The sequence below is a fragment of the Melopsittacus undulatus genome, chromosome 4 (genome assembly GCF_012275295.1).
Source record: "Melopsittacus undulatus isolate bMelUnd1 chromosome 4, bMelUnd1.mat.Z, whole genome shotgun sequence".
In the NCBI taxonomy this organism is placed as follows: Eukaryota; Metazoa; Chordata; class Aves; order Psittaciformes; family Psittaculidae; genus Melopsittacus; species Melopsittacus undulatus.
Window position 1 is genome coordinate 1,266,497 of NC_047530.1, and position 24,020 is coordinate 1,290,516.

The 24,020-nt window shown below is 50.5% G+C and overlaps 1 protein-coding gene across 3 annotated transcripts in view; it reads right to left on the reverse strand.

The window, feature by feature from the left end:
• The window catches only part of LOC101872265 (phosphatidylserine synthase 2), a 35,677-nt gene that overhangs the window by 9,421 nt on the left and 2,236 nt on the right, over positions 1-24,020 (reverse strand). For 2 of the 3 annotated variants that reach the window (XM_034061509.1, XM_034061510.1), the window contains exons 2-8: positions 17,470-17,571; positions 11,437-11,519; positions 6,281-6,348; positions 4,130-4,264; positions 3,067-3,117; positions 1,798-1,911; positions 223-341 (exon numbers count right to left, since the gene is read on the reverse strand). In XM_034061509.1, the coding sequence (XP_033917400.1) occupies positions 223-341; positions 1,798-1,911; positions 3,067-3,117; positions 4,130-4,264; positions 6,281-6,348; positions 11,437-11,519; positions 17,470-17,571 (672 nt within the window). Of the gene's footprint in view, positions 1-222; positions 342-1,797; positions 1,912-3,066; positions 3,118-4,129; positions 4,265-6,280; positions 6,349-11,436; positions 11,520-17,469; positions 17,572-19,051; positions 19,082-24,020 lie in introns of those variants that run through there. The other variant, XM_034061511.1, reaches the window with a different exon arrangement.

Consider the following 24,020-nt stretch of genomic DNA (forward strand, 5'->3'; position numbering starts at 1 on the left):
TTAGACAATGCTCATGACAGCTCTATTGCCAACAACTCCATATGCCAATTCAATAACACACAACCAAGCTTCCAACAGTAACAAGATACTGGGGTCACCCCAACACACCCCAATTCTTTCATTCACATCAGCCTAACAGAACAACCCCCCAGTGACCACAGTCATGGGCCCAGACTTTGTGCTGTGCTGCTGCTTGTGCAGTTACCTTCAACACCAACTTACTTGTATGTAGGAATGTTCCAAAGCCCTTGCCATTTGTATGTTTTCAAAGAAAGCCAAGACAGAGTCTTCATCCCACAGTAAATTCCTAATCCATTACACAGGATCACATCCATTATCCACTGAAAGGAGAGAAAATCCATGGTAATTCCTAATCCATTACACAGCATCACATCCATTACCCACTGAAAGGGGGACAGGGATGCTGGAGAAGAAACACTAAAGCCTGGAGAAGGGGAGGTGTTGTAGGTACCCATCCATGCAGATACACTCTCAGTCTTGAGGACTGAACATCACAGAGACCCCAAACCAAGCACAAGTGTTGTGCAGGTGGTGCCTGCAGGTTCCCTCTTGCTGTATTTGTTCTGCTATAGAACAGACCTCGTCCTTCCTACTATGAGCTCAACTCCACTCTTAAGTGAGAGCTTTAGAAACACAGCAAGAAATGTATCTGAACATGTTCTTACAGAATGGATTTGACTGTGCCCAAGAGCTTAACAGGGTCTTTATGCTCCAGGCTGCCTCCAGGCTCAGGATGTGAAGCTAAACAAGGGATCTCTCCCCATGCCAAGCATTAATTCTGGAGATGGAGCTCTTGAGCTGAAATAAACTGACTGTTCTCTGCATTCACGGAGGAGGAGCACAGAGCCTTCATTTCATAAGTGCTTTTGATGGCAAAAGAGCTTTACTTGGTGTCTTTATACATAATGCTTTTATCCTTATACATACAATCATGTAGCAAATAACCATTCCAGGCCTGGGAGAGAGCTTGCACTGTGAGAGTAAACCCAGGCTCAGATAACACGAGAGCCATGGCTCTGTGCTCTGAATGGGTCATTTCCTTCCCTCTGGTAACTGATTCCTGCCCCAGAGGAACACAGAGAATCCAAGTGTGCCATTTGAGGCTGCAGAGCTTGGCTTTGCCACAGAGAAACCAGATCACAGCAGCCCCTCTGGCTTGAATACTACCCAAAGCAGCAGCATCTGAGGAGAACACTCAGCCCATCACTGCAGAGACCAGATGTGTGTCTGTTGGGACCTTTCCATACCCCACACCAGCCATCCCAAACACAGCAATATTTGCTGTTGCACTGTTCTGATTATACATGGAGTAATATTTACTGTTATAATGACACACTGTGTTAACCACAGCAGCATTTACTGGTGTCAGAGAACAGGGCAGGTGGGTTTGCACACAAGCGTGAGCTGGACACAAGCTGCACTGAGTCTGGTTTGGTTTAAAAGGCAAGAAACGTCACTATCAGAAGTGTTACATACAGAGTTTGACCTTTCTCTTAGTCTCGGGTTTTATGGTTTTACCATCACCAAATGGTTGAAAAAGCTTCCGAATCTTTCCCTGGTGTGAAATGAACCAAACCAAGCACTTAACCATGTGCAAGAGGTTGAAACCCCACAAAATACAGTGACAAACATATTACACACTCAGCAGGGAGAAGCACCAATGCCCCTGAGCTGCAGCAGCCACATGAGAGGACTTAGTGCTCCTCACTTCCTGCCCCATCCCTTCAAAGGCAACTTCCATGTAGGTAAATGCATGTTGATGTGTGCAGTACGTACGTGATCCCACCAGCATTCACTGAAGTTTGGAAGCTGGTGTTCCAGGCTGTACTCCAGGAACTCGAACATCACACTGATGATCATACACATCCACCAGTCCCGAATCATCAGCGTCTGTGCAGGGGCAGAGAAGTGACTTGAAACATCCACAGCACTTACACAACAGTAAAACCCATTACAGAAATGAGTCCTTGCACATCAGCCTGAGCAGAACCAGACAGCACTTATAGTAACACTTATAGTAACCAGACAGCACTTATAGTAACACTTATAGTAACCAGACAGCACTTATAGTAACACCCTTTAGAAACCTAAATACAGGAGAACTCCATTAATCCTGCAAGGACACTGCTCAGATTTAGGTTTACAACAGTGCATTAGAATTACTGTTTTTCCCCAGTTTCTAAACCTCTGGACTCAGAACACAGGACACAGAACACAGAACACAGGACACAGAACACAGGACACAATGTGTTTGCTTAGCAGTTATTTCTATGACTACCTTGTCTCCAGCATCCAGAAAAGGATCAGGAAACTCCTGACCACCTTGTGATAGGCCACTAAAGCCAAATGCTCACAAGCCTCCAAGCTTGTCAAGTATGGCTAATGGAGAAGGCAGGCACTGAGGGGTGTAGATGATGGCATCAACACCATTACATGGCAGAACAAAGGCAGGTAAGATGGGATCAGCTGCACAGGGACATCTAGTCCAGGTCATGCTTGGCTACAATGTTGGACCAGATGATGCTTGAGGTCCCCCCAAGCTGGGATTGTGTTATTCAGTAGGAAGGGAATCAGTTAAACAAATGCAGTCACTGGATATGATCACCACTGGTAGCATCATCCTAATGCTGCTCAAAACAGGCTTTTCAGAGCCTGCTTAACACAAAGAGGTAACCTGCACTGAATCTCAGCCTGGGCTGGGACACTGGGTCTGTGTTACACCAGCTCCCAGCTTGTGAGGGTGAGCAATGAAGAACAGCATCTTCATCCACATTCAGCATAAGGATTCAGCTGTGCTGCAGTCCTAGGACATCCCCATCACCTCAGCCTGTTGTAAAGCAATGTAATGCTGCTTGGAAAGAAATGAGGTGACCCAGCAGGGTCAGGAGGGGAAGGAAATGAAACAGCTTTTCATGTTGTACACACACACTCTGGTTCACAGATGACTGCCTGTGTAATTGCTCACAAAGGCTGGCATCACCCAAACAGAAGCTTCAACAGCAGAACAGCACCACAACAGAAATGGAACAGAGAGCCCATTCTTACCTTCAGGTACCAGCCAAAGAAGTGAGCAGGGACAAATCCATCCAGTTTGTCCTATAAACCAAGAGGAGAGCATAGGTCACTGCACTACACCAATCACACAGGCTTTAAGCAGCAACAAACTTCAGTTGTTTCACATTTGAATATAGATGTATGTCATGAGTTTCTTTGGTCTCAAGCACAGTGAACAGGGAAGCTATTTCCAATGCAATTTTAAGGGGCAGAAACTGGAATTAGGACTGTATTGATAAAGCAGAGGTTACCTTTTTAATGCTAAACGTCAAGCCCTTGCCTTCCAAAGGGACCACACTGCAGCCAGAACAAGAACATGCATCTCTTCCTCATACACATCCTGTACCTAGCAAAGCTTCTTCAGTCTTACCAGTCCTGCCCCATAAACCCCTGGGCAAAGAGCATCCTTCTCCCTCCTTGCTTTGGTGCAGCACTGGGAAAGGGCAGCTGCAACCCAGTGATTCCAGTTCCAGATGCACCCAAAGGACTCTGTGCCCCTCACTACACAAGCACCAACAGCTCCATGGCACCAGGGAGCTGTAAATAACCCTTATTCCTTGAATTTCAAGTCTTCTGTTTGCCAGCAACACACAACACCCTGATGGCTTCTGGTACTCACAAAAGGGCAACTTCAGGTGCTTGAGCAACCTGCTCTAGGGGAAGGTGTCCCTGCCCACAGCAGAGGGGTGGAACAGGATGATCTTTAAGGTCCCTTCCAACACAAACCACTATGGTGCAACTGTTGGACCTTGTGGCTCAAGGTGACTAAAGGCTCTTGAAGCACTCAAATACACCCAAACTCCTGGGGTTGGCATCAGTAACCTGGGAAAGAAGGGCTGTTGAACACTTCAACCTCTCTCCTGGGCAGTGCAGTGAGGATGCAAAGAGACACGTCCCCATGTGGTTGACAGGAAAGGTCAGGAGAAACAAAGCAGCTGCAGATCAGTTCTGACTTGTTGTATGATTCAGCACTCACAGACTCACTCTGCAGAGCTCACTTAAGCAATCTTTACCCAACAAGCCAGACTCAGCAGCAGCTTGCCCTGTGCCTTACCCAGATGTTGTGAAATGGATCCGTTTCATTGCCAGGGTCATAGACGAGGCAGTTGCCACCATAGTCCCTTTCTGGCAAAGGAACACCTAAATGTGGGTCAATGTACTTCATGAACTGCCGCCCGTCCTGGACTGTCTGCAAGAGGAGCATAAAGACCATGTTTCCCTCTTAGTGAGCATCCATGCACAGGGAAGCATGAAGTTAACTAAGGTCAATGCTGTAACGTCAAATGGGTGCTGGGCTTCTTGATTCGTTTGGTTCAGAACAGTTACTGAAATACCCCCAGAGCATCACACAGCATCACACATCACACAGCATCACACATCACACAGCATCACACATCACACATCACACATCACACAGCATCACACATCACACATCACACAGCATCACACATCACACAGCATCACACATCACACATCACACATCACACAGCATCACACATCACACATCACACAGCATCACACATCATCACACATCACACAGCATCACACATCACACATCACATCCACCTCCAGGGCCTCCAATGCTAAAGATGGAGTTAAAAATGACCAGGGAATGGACTTCAGGTTTCCCAATGATGAAAACCCAGAGATCCATAACCCTGTTCCCTGCGTGCTCCCTCTCTGGAGCTGGCACACAGCTCATCCTCCTCATCCTCCTCACCATCCTCTGCCCTGCTCCAGCTTGGGAAGGATGAGGAAGCAGCAGCCAGGCCATGCTGAGAACCCAAAGAGCAGCTCACTGAATGAAGAGCCACTTCAAACAAGGCCCTGCTACAGCACAGGGAATGAGCTGGAAGCAAACAGGAGTTACCAGAACACCAGTTCTAAGCAGTGAGCAGAACTGGAACTCATTCTTTAGCCCCTCAGGCACACAGTGGCTGAGTCAGTGACTGCCAGCTGCTGGGTCAGTGCTGCACAGCAGGAGCAATGGGATGCTGTGAGTGACCAGCAGCAGTAAAGGCAGGGCAAGGCAAAAGGAGTTAATAGCAGTAACAGTGAAACTACAGACTAAAACCAGCTCCGAGTGAGCCTGTACTTGCTCTTAAGGAAGTTTAGTCCCAGACTCAGCATCATTTTAACCTTATTTAAACCTGTGCAAAGTAGTGATGTACTTTTAGTAGAGCTGAGCCATGGTCAGTGTGCCCTGAACCACTGAAGGGCTGGGGACACAACACACTGCCCAGGGCAGCAAAGAACTCACAGCCACATAGGGACACCCCATAGAGATGGGTGTAAGAGTGTACTCAGTGCGGCTGTAGCTTGTCCAGAGCATCATTGACAAGGAGCCTGGAAAAAACAGTGTGCTGTGAAGCAAGAACAACTTAAGGAGTACAGGAAACCTGGAGAGGGGCTTGGGACAAGGGATGTAGGGACAGGCCAAGGGGAATGGCTTGAACCTGCCCAAGAGAGGGGAGACTGAGCTGAGCTCTGAGGCAGAAGCTGTTCCCTGGGAGGGTGCTGAGGCGCTGGCACAGGGTGCCCAGAGAAGCTGTGGCTGCCCCATCCCTGGCAGTGCTCAAGGCCAGGTTGGACACAGGGGCTTGGAGCAGCTGCTCCAGTGGAAGGGGTTGGAGCTGGAGGAGCTTTAAGCTCCCTTCCAACCCAAACCAGGCTGGGTTCTGTGAGTCTCCAACATCTGAAGCTCTCGGCACTCACACTCAGTTTGCATTGGGATGCACACACACAGGAACACAACAGATCTGCTACCAGTGCCTGGTTCATTGCTATTGCTCCTCTCCAAACACTTCCACTGCTGCCCTTCCGAGCGGCCACAGAAGTGGAAAAGCCTGGAGCAGATTCCCAGTTACCAAAGGTCAGGAATATGGTTAAGAACACCCTGGAAGTGCCAGAAGCACATCTGGCTGTGCAAGGCATCACCCTCAGCTTGCTGCCACCACACAAATGGTGCACCGTCTGGTTCCTTGCTAACAGCCCCAACCATTCCAAGCACCCAGTGCAGGCTGAGCCTAACTGGGGGTCAGGTGAGGTTTTGGATTATCCTTTTCCCCTCCATCTGGAAGTGTCTTTCAGCAGCTCCGTGATTGGGTTTCATGGAAGTGAAGAGCATCTCCTGCAGTCAGCCAGAGTCCTGAAGGATTCTATGTGCCTGTTACACTGGTTTGTAATAGAGGTCTGGGTCACTTACCTGGAAGAGGATGAAGATGAGGAAGAGCTCATAGACAACACTGACACACAGCCAGAACCTCCAGTAAGCTACAGGGAGACACAAACGGGATGTCAGCAAACAGCAGCTACTGGGTTACTGCAACACAGCTCCACATGAAGAGGGATGCTCCCAGCCCAGCACTCACTGATGTGCTCAGCACCCTTCCTGAAGGGCACAGTCAGAAACTGCCTTTAACTACCACACAGGCCAGAGCAGCTCAGTGACCTGGATGTGGGGGTTGGATCAGGATCCATAAGAACACTTCAATACAATGCACCAGATCCTGAGGAATTGAAGGAACCATTGGTGCCACCAGCAGTGCTTTCAGCAGGCTCTGGAAGGGAACTCCATCCTTCTGGAACTAAGCTAGCTTCTCACTTACCCTGACATGTCCAACCTGACAACGTCCAGCCCTAGCACAGCCAACATGTGCCCAAGAGCTGCTAAACCAGATGAAGCACCTAGACCTAAGGGACACACAAGGTGCAGTATTGGTGCACTTCCAGCTCCACCAAGGTCAACTCAGCTCCTCAGCATCACTCCTCTGGCTGCCCTGGTTCCACCTCTCTGGTCCCAGCTCATCCTGCTCCCACTGACTGGTCTGGTCTCTGTTCCATCAGGTGAGTTCTGGGCTCCAAGATCCCATCCTGTGTTTTGTTAACTGCAATCCAAGAGTCTCTGCACTGATGGGGCTGCCCCTTGAGTCCTGTGCTCAGCTCTGGGCCCCTCACTGCAACAGAGACCTTGAGGGGATGGAGCTGGGTCAGAGAAGGGCAATGGAGCTGGTGCAGGGCCTGGAGCACAAGAGATGGGGAAGGGCTGAGGGAGCTGCGGGTTCAGATGGAGAAGAGAAGGCTCAGGGGGGACCTGATGGCTCCATAGGAGTGACTGAGAGGAGGATGGAGCCAGGAGGGGCTGAGCTCTGCTCCCAAGGAACAAGGGATGGGACAAGAGGAAACAGCCTCGAGCTGCACCAGGGCAGGTTCAGATGGAGCTGAGGAACAATTCCTGCCCCACAGGGTGCTCAGGCATTGGAACAGGCTGCCCAGGGCAGGGCTGCAGGCACCGGCCCTGCAAGGGTTCACCCCCCTCAGTGCCATGGGGCAGGGGTGGCCTTGGCAGGGCTGGGAATGGTTGGACTGGATGAGCTTGAAGGGCTTTCCCAGCCTGGTTGGTTCCATGGTTCCAAGAGGAAGCTGCTCCACAGCAAACCAGCCTGTGCACAGACAGAGAACTCACACAGGTAACAGCAAAACCTGCCTCATTCCAAAGGGGTATTAACTCCCTCAGTAACATCCCATAGTAATCCCTCTGGAATGACTTTAATGGACTTTCCTCCAGGTGCTTCCTGTTTATGCTTATAAAGAAGCTCTCCTTCCATGGTTCCATTGCTTTACAGCAGGACTGGATGGGGGCAAAGAGGGATCAACAGCCAGTGTTCATAGGCTTGAGTGGAGACAGAAGCTGCTCCTCCTGCACCAACAGTGAAAATCCCAATACCCTCCAGGCCTGATTTATCCCTCTTAACTCCATGGGAACCTGGGGATGCTCATTTAAAAGCATTAAATGACATAAATAATGCAAGAACATAAACTCAGCTCTGAGCCCAGAACCAACCAGCCCCTGACACATCAAATGTGCTCTTTGCCCATCTCAGCCCCAGTGAGGGGGGAGGTCCCCCATAAAGAAGCCCAACACAATTAGGGGGAAGCCTCTCCCAGCCTGGCTCCTGACACCACTTTGGGAACAGATGAAACATGGGAAGGTGCCATCCTTGCTCATTACATCCTAATGGTGTCTCCCATTGCCAGGGCAGGAAGAGGCCAGCAGGCTGCTGGGACTGGGAGCAGGCTGCTGGGACTGGGAGCAGGCTGCTGGGACTGGGAGCAGGCTGCTGGGACTGGGAGCAGGCTGCTGGGACTGGGAGCAGGCTGCTGGGACTGGGAGCTGGCTGCTGGGACTAGGCTGGTGGGACTGGGAGCAGGCTGCTGGGACTGGGAGCAGGCTGCTGGGACTGGGAGCTGCTGGTGGGACTGGGAGCAGGCTGCTGGGACTGGGAGCAGGCTGCTGGGACTGGGAGCAGGCTCAGAGCTCTGCACATCTGCATCCCTGAGCACTGTTACTGCAGCTCCACAGACACCACTGCCATTCCTTAGCTGCGCACCACAATGAAGGGGCCTCTTAGGGGTCAGGCCTTAGAAACCCAATGCTGTGAGGTGGTCTGTGGTCCATGAAGTGTCTGTTGTCCTCTCCCATACTCACTGTGCACCCTGAAGACGAAGAGCTGTGTTCAGCCAGAACTGAGCTGTCATTAACACATTTCTCCCATAAGACTGAGCTTTGCTTCCTCCAACCACCACCTCTGCACTGTGAGCCTTGGGAATGCTGCTCCTGCTGACCCACAGAGCCTTGTACAGGTTCTACACCCCTCACAGCCGCTCTGACACTGATGCACATCAGTCCACAGCCTTATCTGAGCTTCCCCCTCCACACAGAGGGCTCTGGCACAGCAGATCTGCAGCTGCTGGACACGCTCAGCAACACCCCATCATACAGATAAGCTCTGATGATCATTCCTTGTGCTTTCCCCTGTGTGCACAAGGGTTGGAGGCTGCTTTGGATCCATACACATACACCAGAGCAAGCTGTGTTCCAAGCTGTACAAACACTGTGTCCTCTCACTTCCTGGACCGGCCTCAGCTTTCGCTGCAGGGTTATTTTTGGCATACCTCTAATATTGGCTTCCCCTTAAGTGAACCCATCACCACAAAGCTCCTCAAGTGGGACTGGTCACTGCTCTGAGGCTGCCTCCAACCAGCTTCTGTTGTACGCTGGTCCTCCTTGGTGTACAAGCACACAACACCATGAACAAGAAGGTAACAGCATGTATGATATCAAAGTAACTGCTGGCACAAGGAGGGCAATATTAGAAGCTATTTCTGGCATTAATTGCCATGGAAAATGTATTTCTAATGACCATATGGCAATTATAAGGTAACAAGATGACACTGAACTGTGGGTGTGTTCAGGGCTCCCTAAGAGGATGTGACAGTAAGAATGAAGGTACCTTTTGTCTGCAGACACTGAAGAGCCAGCATGCTGATGCTGACTGTACCTGTGATGCACTGTGCTCCCCAGACTCAGGTGTTCACAACAGATGGACCCTCAAGTACAGCTTAAGATTCATCCCTTGGGGCAGCAAGAAGAAAATCAGATGATCCCAAAGGACTGGAGTAATAGCAGAGCTCTAATACAGTTTCATGCTTAGGAGCCCCTAACTTCCCATGTTAGCTCATCAGCTGGAGCAGAAGGGTTTGGGTTACCTGTTACTCAGCTGTCAGTGTAACACAGCCATGAAGAGAGCACACACAGTGTAAGGAGGCTACCAAAGCACTGCCAGACCCTGGGCAGCTTTGACACCATCACCAAACATCAGTGTCCTCACATCTGCAAGATCCTATAGCCATTTAAAGAAGAAAGCTCAACCTAAACCACACACAGAGCAGGGGACAGCAGGCTTATATTGAAGGGGGAGGCTAAAAGCAGAACGTGTTGCTTCAGCAAACTGTTTCCTAACAAAACCAATGGTGTTGGCTGGTATCAATAAACCAGGTGGGTAAGCACTAAGGAAGAGGAGCTGTTTAAACAGAACAATGTGAAGCACAAAACCCTGCCAACAATCTAAAGCAACCCTGAGCTGGTCAGAATACACCTATGTGGAATAACAGGGCTCTAAAACCACCTGAGAGCACCAAACCTAGCACTGAGATCCAGCCTGAGGATCATGCAAGAGTCCCAAAGGGCTCTATGTGATGACTGTGATCTGCCTGACCCCGAGGCTTCCTTCTGCCCTATAAATGGAAGCAGCACACACAGACAGCCTGCGTCACAGTTCCTTTGGGATGAGATCTGCCTCCTGGAACAGCACCACTCAACTGCCTGGTGGGAGCTTCCCAATGCACCCTGTGTAACTGGAGAGCTGAGGCTGGGTCCCAGGAGCTGCAGAGCCTGCCTGCAGGACAGGGATGGACAATGATGCTGCTCTCCTCAATGCACTCAGTGGCTGAGTATGGGATGGAACCAAATGGAGGACTCACATCTGCTGAAACAGACTCCAGTCCAGACCAGTACCTGCTGGTTCTGAGGCAGGAACATGCAGACCTGGCTCAGCCTAGGCTAGAAGTTGACTTTCCCCATCCAGTTTGCACTGCTTTCTTCTGGGGAATAAACCCGACTTCCATCCCAGGCACAATCACTGGATGTTTGACATTGAAAGCACCCAAATACCACCCATGTCCTTGAAAGCAGCAGTTGGTCTTAGAGGAGGAGCCACAATTAACTGTAACAGAAGGGGAAGACTAAAACCTGCTATTTAAAGACCTTAGAAATGCCAACGTGTGAATAAAGCAGAGATGTGCTGTGGGCATTGCTCTAGAACTGAGCCTATAACATGCCTGCTGTTTCTCATAAGGAAGAGCATTCTGTAACTGGAAGGTTAAATGCTTGGCATAGGAAGTACTTACAGCTTTATGTGACTATAGGACAGCCTAATGCTTTCAGGTATATTATGGGAGTCTATATAAATGCCCTTAATTCTTTATCAATGATCACAGCTAAAAATAAGCAAAAAATCAAAGATACTTGAACAAGTTCCTATTCACCTGCTATAACCCTGCATGGAAGAGGCTTTGTGCTGTGCTTTCAGGACCTGCAGTCTTACCAGAAATCATTACACTCCCAATCCAGTGCCTCTGCTCCATCAGCTATTGTGGACAATGGGCAGAGGCAAAGGATGCTCCAGTGACCGGATGCATGGTCAGATGTGCAGACCCAGTGCAGAAGGAGGGACAAACAGGGAAGTTGAGGTTCCAAGAATGTGGCAGCTCACACAAAGCTCCCAACAGGAAGCCAGAAGAGGGAGATCCAACATGAAACACCAGTGTCCATGCAGCCTGGAAGCACAGAATGCTTCACATGCTGTTTGGAGGCGTGGAGGAAGCTGGAGGTAAGTGTGTAGTAATGAACCTCTCTTACTATTTAAATGACTACTTACCTTCCCTACAAGTAACAAACATTTACGTGCACCATAAACCATGTTATTTATCAGACATATGTGACTCCACAAGGGGAATTACCTGGATGAGGCCTTGAAAATGGTCCATCTTTAGCTTGCGTCACTCCAAAGCACAGGAAAACCAGGATACTGGCGACGATCCCTCTGCAAGGGAGAAACAGAACAAGCTGCTCACATTGCTGCACCTTCTAATGACACTGGCAATGATACTGTCTGATGGACAGTATGTCTGTCTTCTCATTACCAGCCATGTCCTCATAAATAGATGATGTTTCAGGGAAACAGGTATGAATTCCTGTACTTTCAAGCAGTAATTTGCTTGTCAGACTGTCTCAAACCCCCCAGTTTACTCATCCCTCCTGTCCCTTCCTCACCATCAGCTTCCATTCCCTTGCGTGTTGCTGTCGTTTCCTCCTATCCATCAAGGCAGGGGAAAGAAGCCTGACCTGGCCAAGAACTCCTCCATCCCAAAGGAAGCAGAAGGAGCCTTGATGCACACAATGAGCCTGCAGATCACCATGAGATGCAGGATGTCAAATGCTTCCCCTTTGAGAAGCTTTATGCCCATTTGGGCAGATACACACAGTTCAGCAGTGGGAAAGCTCTCAAGCTTGAGAGGCTCTCGCTGCATCAGGAGAGCTTCAGTGCAATTGAACTGATGGACTCCTCACCACTCCAAAGCATCTCCTTAGTGAGGCAAAGACAAGGAGGAGCAGATCAGCCCAAGCACTGCTGCTGTTCCAAGAGCTGGGACTTTACATAGAGCCTAACACAAGGTGAGGGAGACATTAAAGAACCAAACAGGATTATCAGACCATGGACACTGAAGACCCAGAGCTGCATCCCGGCACCCTCAGGCCAGACCTGCACAGTTAAGTCCTGCTTAGGGACTGCCCTGGTCCTGTCCCCGTCCCGGAGGCATCATTTCTGTGTGGGAGCAGAGTGAGCTGGTGCAGGGACTGATCTGGATGAGAGCTGAGGAAAGGCTTAGTTAGAGCTGGGCTGGGGCAGCCTGGACAAGAGAAGGCTCCTGAAGGGGAGACCCCAGAGCAGCTCCAGTGCCTAAAGGGGCTGCAGGACACCTGGAGAGGGGCTTGGGACAAGGGATGTAGGGACAGGCCAAGGGGAATGGCTTGAACCTGCCCAAGAGAGGGGAGACTGAGCTGAGCTCTGAGGCAGAATGGAAGAAGCTGTTGGAACTGGATGAGCTTTAAGGTCCCTTCCAACCCAGATCATCCCATGAGTCTATGAAAACCCAACTCCTGGCCCAGTGGATGCACAAGGGATGCAGCAGCCAACGTGTGAGGTTCAGCTGGGGTGGAACTGAACCCTTTGGGCATAGAAGGCTCCAGAAGGAGATCAGACCAATCAAACCAAGCACACAGCAGCTAAGATCCAGGATGTGAAACCCACTCATTACATACAACATGGTTCTCAATGAAGCTTCCCATTGCAAAGGGGGAAATGAGAACACTCACATCCAAATGCCCTTACCCTCAGGACCCCATTGTTCTGCATGAGGAGCAGGCACTGAGGTACCAGTCAGGTGGCTGAGGTCTGGCATCTATCTCAAAGTACCTGACACCAACTTAAACATCTCCTTTAATCCTAATGGATGTAACTGTGCAAAGTGATCCAAAAATGCTTTTTACTGCATCTGAGCCCCCAATAGACCTCTCCTGCTTTCTCACATTACCCTAAGCACTGGCTGAAGAGCTGACCCTGAGCAATACATCCTGCAGCCGGTGCTGGAAACAGAGGGTTCCATTGGCAGGAGCCAGAGAACACCAAATACCCAATGAAATAAAAGGAAAATACCCAATAAAGTAAATAAAATACCCCAAAACTTTCCCTTCCTTGAGGAACTGTCATGTACCAGCAGCTCCTATTGAAACAGTTCCCAGCTCCTATCCAAAGAGGAAACAAAGGGATGGATGAACACTACACTGTGACATTCACCTCTGAGTGCCAAAGCTTGTGCTTCCTGAATGCACAACCAGGACTGACCTCACAGTGGAACTCAGTTCTCCTGCTGGATTCCTGACACTGGGAGCATGACAATCCCCTACTGAACCAGTATCAGGAGCCTCAGAGCTGAAGCTGCTGCAGTTCACAGCTGATCTCAGGTGATGAGGATAGTCTGCATCTTGAGGCTGTATTGAGAACTAGCAGGAGGACAAAGTTACACATCCACAGCATCATCTGCATGCTGTGCCATGCAACCACATGTGTCTGCTCATGAGCACTGCATAACCAGCACGTCCAGGATCACTGCTTCAGTCCTGGCAAGGGTAACTTCCCCAGAGCTGGAGATGACCTCAGTCTAAACCACCCCAGGAGCTTAATCCTGGTCCCTGTCCTAACATCCACTGAGCAAACAGCAGCTCTGCTGGGATCAGGAGTTCACTGTTCCCTCTAGTAACTGATGCTCTCCCCTCAGCACCCTCCAAAGCTCGTTCAAAGCCTGCCCAGCAGCTCAGCCTGCTGGTTTAGTGCAACTCAAGGTAAGAGATCCTATGGGATTAGAGAGGGGTTTTCCCAAAGCACCCCTGCAAGCAGCCTGATGGTCACTGTGAACGGATCTTCTGGAGCAGCACATTGGGAATCATGGAATGGTTTGTGTTGGAAGGGACCTTAAAGCTCCTCCAACCCCAACCCCTTCCCATGGAGCAGCTGCTCCAAGCCCCTGTGTCCAACCTGGCCTTGAGCACTGCCAGGGATGGGGCAGCCACAGCTTCTCTGGGCACCCTGTGCCAGCGCCTCAGCACCCTCCCAGGGAACAGCTTCTGCCTTACACCCAACCTGAGCTTCCCCTGTTTCCATTTGAACCCATTACCCCTTGTCCTGTCCCTACAGTCCCTAATGAACAGTCCCTCTCCTGCATCCTTGTAGCCCCTTCAGACACTGGAGCTGCTCTGAGGTCTCCACGCAGCTTCTCCTCTCCAGGCTGGACAGCCCCAACTTTCTCAGCCTGTCTCCATACAGGAGCTGCTCCAGCCCCTGAGCATCCTTGTGGCCTCCTGTTTTGGAAGACACTACATAGCACAGTGTGCTACAACACTTACTTTAGCACTGAACCAAACAAGAACACAGCAAGAGCTGCAGTAACACACAGAAGCTGTTGTCTGTATTGGTGTGCGAGTTGGTTCAGAGGCACAAGACAATGGATCCTGTCTATGAGCATCTGTCTGTCTGTCTGTCACCCTTTGTTCAGGGTGTTTAATGCAGCAGCTCGAGTGGTGCCATCCCCCAGTGGTACAAGCTGCACATGAGGTGTAGGCTCCTCCTCACCTTGTGTTCAGCAACAGGAGCTCACAAACAGCCCTCCATCTGTTACCATGGCTGAGCAGTGATCTGCTCTTACCAAGAACTGGTGTGAAAAGAGCATTGTATGGTTTGAAATCCAAAGCACAACCCCCTGCACACAGGATGTTTTAAACCTGGATGTGGTTTTATATGGGAAACTATGAACCTTCCCCCCCAGAACCTGTGCTCAGTGTTCAAGGTATCAGGGAGAGGTGGATTTGCTCCAGAGTCACTGTACACACAGGAGGTGGCTCAATATGGGCTGGAGCTCAATCCTGCCACCTCCTCTGGGTGCTGGTGGTTGTCAGAGGAGCTGGACTGTTCCAAGGCTGCTCTCAATGCTACAGACCTGTGTGAGTAGGAAGTCTCTGATGAGATAGGCTCTGATGTGACATCTCTCTGGCTATGAAGTGAATCTCCAACTGCACCACATGGTCCCACCAACACCTCTGGGCATGGTCCCAGTGAGCTCAGACTGGATTCCCAGCTGGAACGTATCTATAAGCCCTACCATAAACCCTAACCCTCCCTCCCTTGCCCTGACTCGCTGCAGGGAGGGTAACAGCACCAAACAGCAGCATGGGAACAGATACACATATAAACCCTGGCTATAGACACCACACCCCATGATCTCATAGGGTCATGCTCCAATTCATTCCTTGTCCATCACTTGTGCTGACGATTCAATGCACAAATCCCATCACTCACCCTGCCCTCAGCTCCTTCCTAAGAGGATGGAGGGAGAGACGTCTATAGGGGAGAAGCTGGGAGCTCAGCTCACCCCTTATTGCTTTAGTGAGCCCAGGAACCACAGCAACAACAGCTAGCAAAGCAGTTGGGTATTTACTCCAAGGTAAGCTCTGCTCTAAGCACCTCCCAGCAAGAGCTCCAAGTCAAAGGAGGTTCAAGCCTTTGTGACCATGTATTTAGTGTGCACTTAAGGCCAGGACACTGCTCCACTGTCATTGTGCAGAGCTTGGAAGTAAAAGAGCATGACAGCTAGAGACACTGCTCACTGGTAATGAACCTACTGCTGGTCATTAGGACAGCATCACCATGAGATAGCTGCACATGGAGACAGCCTCACGCTGGCCAAGGGTTCAGATCAAACCACACCACAGCTCTATGTGCTGAGTGAGATCACAGGGTAGGATAAGGGATTTTAAGCCATGGAAGCCATAAGAAACAACGTGTGCAAGGTGGGGATATGGATCTTACTCCTGCTCTGAAATGCCTCTTCTTGTCCAAATATACACTTAAAGAGCCACATAGGATTGGTCAGGAACAATGAGATGTAAGAGAGGAGCAGGCACCTGGGTGAGGAGAATGGCTGGGACATGAGGCGAGCTGGAATCCTTCACACTTGATGGTGCTAAACCTGGCTTAGCCCCTACCTCAAAGGCCTTAGAAAAGAGACTCAATGGAGATCAGAGCACTGAAAACTGAGTGTAAGGAGTGTGTGAACAACACAGGCTCTGCCATCCCTTCTGTAAACCAGGGCCAAGGCAGAGCTTAGGGAAGGCCCATAGGACTCATGTTATGTCTGCACTGATCTCAGCTTGGAACAATGGTTTGGCAGCTAACTCCCAGGGAACAGCTTCTGCCTCAGAGCTCAGCTCAGTCTCCCCTCTCTTGGGCAGGTTCAAGCCATTCCCCTTGGCCTGTCCCTACACCCCTTGTCCCAAGAGGACCTGGAGAGAGACACTCACTGCTGCTGCCTGGTATGATGCTGTTAAATGGATTTTAACAACTGGGCACATTATTCCCTCCACTGAATATGCACAAAGCAACTTGTATTTCATCAAAGAAAGGTTAATCTGCTGCTTAATCTCCTCTGGTTTGTTTTTACTAAGGCAGCAAAGGCTCTAATCCCAGTAGTAAGATATTCCACTGAGTCACCTCAGATCTGTATTACTGCCCACCCATGTGGCATCACTTCTCTTCCAGCTTTCCCCCTTCTGTACTGGAGCTGCCAGTCCATCCAGTCCTTGGGCTCACTGGGAATCAGATGCCATTTGTGCCCACCAAAGCCTTGCAGAAGCTTTCCCAGCTCTAAGCAATGATCCACTTGTTCCAGTTCACCCCAAGTGAAGATACAAACCCTCAGCTCAGTGTATGTGTGTGAGTTACGTGTGCGAGTTACATGTCCCATATCTATTGTGTAAGTGCAGAGCAACAAGCAAGGTTATCTCAGGAAATAGCCCAATTCCTGCACCTCCACAACAATGAATGCTGGAATCTGAGTCACTTCAGACAATGTAAAAATTAGGCAGAAACCCTTTAACAGCAAGGGTTGTAGCTAATAGTGTTGCAGTTCAGAAACCAGACCAGTAGAAACCAGTATGATTCCCATGCTGGCAGCAAGGATGCTCTGCAGTCTGTAAGCATCCCCTTCATCTTTAAGATACACTTAGCTGTTTAGAAGACCACTTCTCTTCCCATTTTCAGTTCCCTGCTGTATTCCTTTAAAAAGAGGAGAAATTCGACCACATTAGGGTAGAGCATCTTCCACTGGAGCAGGTTGCTCCAAGCCATGTCCAGCCTGGCCACTCACTGCTATGGGAGTGAGTGACATTGACCTGATTAGACATGAAGCTCAAGGAGCAGCAGCAGAGGAGCTTAGACTTACACTTGGGCTGTCACTGTCTAAGGTTCAGCCTTAAAACAGCTTAACACAAAGGTCACCTGAGGTGGCTTAAGCCCAAGGTAAGAGCGTGCACAGTGAGCTGCTCATGCAGCTGCCCTCTGGTAAAACACACCCTATAGAAAGCCCTTGTCAAGCATTTACCTCTTGGTGTTGTAGGCTGTATCTTGGGGTGTTTCTTCAAGCAGGGTCACGTAGCCCAGCGCACAGGTGAGGATGAAGAGGACTGTTAAGGTGTGAGCTCTCCTACAATGCAGAGGAGAGAAGATTGGCATCAGAAAGCAGAAGTCCCATCTGTCAGTGGAGCCTCAGCACACACACACAGTGCTCCACAGCACTAAAGCTGGGTTATGGATTGCACAGCACAGAACACAGGGTTTACAATGGCACTAAGTTTAGTTACCAGCCCATTGTGCACTCACACCAACAGGAACCTGCCATAAGGACAGGTCTTGCTCATGGTCCCCTTGAGCCTGGAGTGATGGAGGACTTGGGCAGACACTTGCCAAGTGACCACCAGCAGCTTGGCAAACCCAGCACCACCTGTGCTAACAGATCCCAAGGCACCAGGTCCCTCTCCTGCTATGGACCTGGCAGTGGGACAGGGAATAAACACTGCAGCACACTAACAATGGGACAGAAGGGAATTCACTCCAGCCATGGGAATGGTGCCTTACAAGGCAAACCAGCCATTAACCCCCTGCAGGAGACCAGCTGCAATGGGAAGAACTGGGAAGCTGCCTCTAGATGCCTTATTTCCTGTGGGTCTTGGTTCCATCCCAGCTTGGATCTGAAGGGCAGGTACAAGTGGGTGCCCACAGAACCACATGCAGCTATCTCTGCAAAGGGGTTTCTGCTGCACCAGCCCTGCTATGCCAGCCAAGCTCCCCAGCAAAGCCTGGTGGTTGCTGGTGCAGGCTGTTGGAGCATACAGCCGATGGTGTAACACTGCTACAGGCATCCTGCTGCTGTGTGTACAGTCACAAGCTCTCACTCCCCCATCCATTGGGTGTGAAACAAGAGCCAAGTACCCACAGTCAGAGCAGGAGTGAAGAGGGGAGCTCACTGCAGGCAGCTGATGCCACACGCATGCACCTACTGACTACAACACACACTGTTCCTACACCGCTCTGCCTGTGCTGCCTTTAGTTCCAAGGGGAACATCCCTTCCCTAATGAGAAGCCATTTATTGTTGAGTGGGAAACTGCTCTGACCTCAGCTCAGAAGCATGGCAAGGCTTAAATGGCCATTTAAGATCAAACCATAGAGACACAAGTCTGGTTTAGATCAAACCATAGAGATATAAGTCTGGTTTAGATCAAACCATAGAGATACAAGTCTGGTTTAGAGGTCTCCACAACATCTCTTCATACAAACAACTAAACACAGGTGTAAAGCACCAAGCTTAGAGCACCAAAAAGCTGAATGAAAACGACTGTGATGGATATTTGTACCTATTGGCCCTATTTACATGTTATATTCTATGGGAATACATTTCCATTCTATACCAAGTCTGTCCATGTCCTACACTGCTCCATAAAGCAGAGTTCACTGAGGGTTGCCAAGCATCCCACTGACCTACCTTCCAACACCAACCCCAGTAACCTGTTGAGAACAGCTCTGAAAGTGAAGGTAAGCACTACTGTGAGCTACATGTCCTGCCTAATCCCAAGCCCAGCACTACTCACAGCATCCCTTTAATCCCCCTGGAAGACACATGCAATACCTCATAAGCAGATGCAATCCTCTTCTGCCACTGCTGGAATGGGGCTGGGTGTTTAACACTCTCCTCCCTGGCAGTCACCAGGACAGTCACAACCAGATCCAGACCTCCAAGTAATCCCAAATGAGGGAAGAATCAATGGGTCCAGAAGGCTCCAGATCCCAAGACGGCTTCAGAGGACAAGCTTCCTGCTGGACGGATGCATCCTGCCCTGGCCCAGCCGCCCCGGATGCTGAGGTGCAGGTGATTCACACTTCACATACTTCACATGCACCAACAGCCACGTGAGGAGGAGCCTGTTTGGGAACCTGAACACCTAAAACAACAGCCTCTCAATGGAGGCACCTGCAGGACCTGAACACCTAAAACAACAGCCTCAATGGAGGCACCTGCAGGACCTGAACACCTAAAACAACAGCCTCTCAATGGAGGCACCTGCAAGAGCTGAACACCTAAAACAACAGCCTCTCAATGGAGGCACCTGCAGGAGCTCAACACCTAAAACAACAGCCTCTCAATGGAGGCACCTGCAGGAGCTCAACACCTAAAACAACAGCCTCTCAATGGAGGCACCTGCAGGAGCTGAACACCTAAAACAACAGCCTCAATGGAGGCACCTGCAGGAGCTGAACACCTAAAACAACAGCCTCTCAATGGAGGCACCTGCAGGAGTTCAACACCTAAAACAACAGCCTCTCAATGGAGGCATCTGCAGGAGTTCAACACCTAAAACAACAGCCTCTCAATGGAGGCACCTGCAGGAGCTGAACACCTAAAACAACAGCCTCAATGGAGGCACCTGCAGGAGCTGAACACCTAAAACAACAGCCTCTCAATGCATTCAACACCATGTAAATTGCCAGAACTTCAGTTGTGAGCATGTCCTCACTCAAACACATCTAGAGACCTGTCTAGTAGAGCAATGATGGCCTGTTTCCATTCACCCTTGAGGGGCATGGGCAGCAAAGAACATGGTCAGTGTTGGAGCACATCATGGGTGCTGTTCTCCTGTTACTGGTGCTGCAACCATCAGCTTGGAACTCAGGAGGCTCCTCTGTTTAATGGGGAACAAGAGGTTCTGCATCTCCTCATGTTCCTTTCAGCTCAGTTCTCACCTCCAACCGAAGCCAGATGATCCTGCAGCAAGTGTTCAATCAGAGCAGTTTGTGTTGGAAGGGACAGAGACCTCAGCTCAGTCTCCCCTCTCTTGGGCAGGTTCAAGCCATTCCCCTTGGCCTGTCCCTACATCCCTTGTCCCAAGCCCCTCTCCAGCTTTCCTGCAGCCCCTTTAGGCACTGGAGCTGCTCTCAGCTCTCCCCTTCTCTTGTCCAGGCTGCCCCAGCCCAGCTCCAGAGCAGAGCTGCTCCAGCCCTGCAGCATCCCCATGGCCTCCTCTGGGCTCTCTCCACCAGCTCCATGTCCCTCTGATCCAAATGCCTTTCCAGCCCAGCATGAAGTCCAGCAGCCACAATGAAAGCTCTTCTCAGTCCGTTTGCTTTATGGGAAGAGCACATTGGCAGCTCCAACCAGCAGTGACAGTGCTGAGGCTGCCAGAGGAGCAGAGCATCACCCACCCTACCTGCCATAGGAACAAAGGGGAGGGTAAGGGCAAGCACAGGTACACATGGTACCTTCCAGGGCTGAGCTACAGCACAAACCCACATCACCTGGAACAAGGGGACAAGCAGAGCAGCTCCAACAGCCAGAGAGCAGAGGGGAGCTGGGAGCTGAGCCTGCAGGAGGATCAGGTCTGTCCCCACACACACACAGTAATGAGGCAGTGAACATTGTGGGGTCAGCAGGTTTATGGGCTCCCAGCCTGGAGCCGGAGGGGAAGCAGAGCAGGGATCTTCCCATTGGGAATGGTCAGGGTTTCCTGCACCAGCATCTCCCAGTCCTTCCGCACCCCCTCTGGCTCTCTCCTCACTTACACACTGGGGTATCCAAGTGTAATAACACAGGTTTCCCCATCACCGACACCAGCATCCCAAGGGAAGCCATTCCCCAGGTGGAACCAACCCTGCACACTCCTGCCATGCTGAGCCTGAGTTCACCACTTGCATTGCTGTGGTAGCAGGGCCTGCCTTTGCCCTAACCCCATAAGCATCCCCAGAACCTCACACTGAATCCCACCACCTTTTCCCATGTTCTCCTTAAAAACTCACAGGAAAGACACTGATACAGGATCCCAGAACCAACCAGGTTGGAAAAGAGCTTTAAGCTCATCCAGTCCAACCATTCCCAGCCCTGCCAAGGCCACCCCTAACCCATGGCACTGAGGGGGGTGAACCCTTGCAGGGCCGGTGCCTGCAGCCCTGCCCTGGGCAGCCTGTTCCAATGCTGAGCACCCTGTGGGGCTCAGCTCCTCAGCCCCACATGCACCTGCGCTGGCTCCATCCTGCTCAGGGCACCCTCAGTAGACACCCACCCTGCTGGTGTCATGGGTAAACCCTGGGTGCTGACACAGGAGGGATGCCCCAGGCTGGGATCACAACCACAGCACAGGGGGATGCAGCAGGGCCCCAACCCCAAGCACATCAATAGGGCTGGATGCTGAGGAGCCCATGAGCAAACAGAGCAGAGCCTCCCGTGGGCTCGAGCCTCTGCAGTGGGAATGACACCGGGTGCTTCCCAGTGGGAATGACACCGGATGCTTCCCAGTGGGAATGACACCAGATGCTTCCCACCAGCATCAGGAACCCACCTTGGACATGTCCATCTCCCTGAGCAGGTGACCCCAAGCTCCTCTCCATCCCTCAGCTATTCCCACTGCTGTATTCCCAAACCCAGCTGGTCTGCACGCATGGATCCTCATTCCCAATGGAGCATCCCTGTGCTGGCCACGGGCAGGACTGCTCACAACCCCAAACACACCAAAGCACCTTTCCTTTGCTTTGTTTTCCATGCTTTTAGCACCAACCAGGCACAAGGAATCCCTATAAAGCTGTATGAGCCATAGGGAGTCTCCCACTACCACTTCCCTTTTCCCCTTGAACTCCCTGGGCTGCAGAGCTCTCTGCTGTCACACTAGAACCCCATGACCGACACCACAGGCACATGATGGCAATGTAGAGACAGAACACGTTCATAACCAGCAGAGGACATTAAAGGTAATTAAACTCAGACTAAAGTATAGCTTAGCATCATACTGTGGTGATAACAACCTGCCTGGCAGCTCCCAGCACCTCTGAATGGAGACTGGTGCCTTGCTGGGTTAAAGACAGGCTCTGGAATGCACCCAGCAATGGGGCACACAGGTATCCAGGAGGGAAGCACTCACAGCATCGAACTGGGTGATGCTGAATGGGTAATGGAACACACTGGTGGCTGGAACTGGAACACCCCAGACCCCCCCAGCTTGGGCTGCCCCACACTGGCTGCTGGGGGGCAGGAACGTTGGCTGTTCCCTGCAGGAGGCTATAGGACCTCCATAGGGGCAGATGAAGCAGCCACTCCTGCACTGGGCTCCTCTGCACCCATCTGCTCCCAGTAACAAACCCAGCCTTGACTGGACTCACTGGTGCACACAAAGTCCCACAGCAGGGACCTGTAACACATCAGCTCCTGTGCAGGTTACAGAAGCAAAGCCACAGGGATGCTGTAGAGTGTCTGTGTGGGGACATTTACCAACCCAACCAAGCCAGGGCCCTTCCCATGTAGCTCAGGGAGAACATCAGATCCACTGTGCTCACCCCATACAAACACTGAGTCAACAGCTCAGCCACAAAGAGCCCCTTTGTCTGTGCTCAGAAGCTGGTTCTGGAAGCAGACAGGCAAGGAACAATCAGAGGTACTGGGAACAACAGAGCACAGCTTGCCAGGCAGGCCTGGCACTCCTGAGAGCTGGGATAGAGGCTGGGAAACGAGTGCAGGGGTAGAGATACAGGAACCACCAACCTGCTCCATAAAGCTCCTTCCTGGTGCCTATCCCAGTGACACAAGAGCTGTCAGGATACACTGGCTGAGCAGTCCCACCACACAGCTCAGACCCAGGACTGCCCAGCTTCAAGTGATTGAGGTTGAATATGAATTATACAGCATGTAACTTGTTAAACCAAGTTTAGGTATTATAGATACAGATATTATATAGCATGTAACTTGTTAAACCAAGTTTAGGTATTATAGATACAGATATTATATAGCATGTAACTTGTCATTCCAAGTTTAGGTATTATAGATACAGATATTATATAGCATGTAACTTGTTAAACCAAGTTTAGGTATTATAGGTACAGGTATTATATAGCATGTAACTTGTTAAACCAAGTTTAGGTATTATAGATACAGATATTATATAGCATGTAACTTGTTAAACCAAGTTTAGGTATTATAGATATAGGTATTATATAGCATGTAACTTGTTAAACCAAGTTTAGGTATTATAGGTAGATATTATACAGCATGTAACTTGTTAAACCGAGTTTAGGTATTATAGATACAGATATTATACAGCATGTAACTTGTCATTCCAAGTGTTAGCAGCAGTCACATGAAGCAGGGACCTGAAGCACCACTTCTCCTATGGATTGCACTTAAAGCAGCAGAATCCCCTGTGCAAACTGAACCACTCCTGGAATGGTTCCTGACAGTGTCTACAAGTCCCAGGCTCCTGAATGTGCCAAACTGAGCTATGTGGGAAACCCTATCCCAGCTTCTGCTCTTCGGAGGGAACAGGTATTTTCCACACTTGGGAGACAGAGGAACCTCCTCCTTTCCATTCCCGTTTCCATGAGCACCTCTGAACACACAGCACCAGGGTCATAGGGATAAACCCTCCCTCTGCATGAGCTTTACTCTCAGCCACTGTTAGAACCGAGTCCATACCAAGGAGCCACTCACACACTCAGGGTGTTGGGCATGGGTCTAAGGAACAGCCTGGAACCTGGGACAGGGTTTAAAGTGCTGCTGCAGCACAAGGGACAGGCAAAGCAAGGGGCAGGCAAGCTAAGGGACTAACCCCATGTCCTCACTG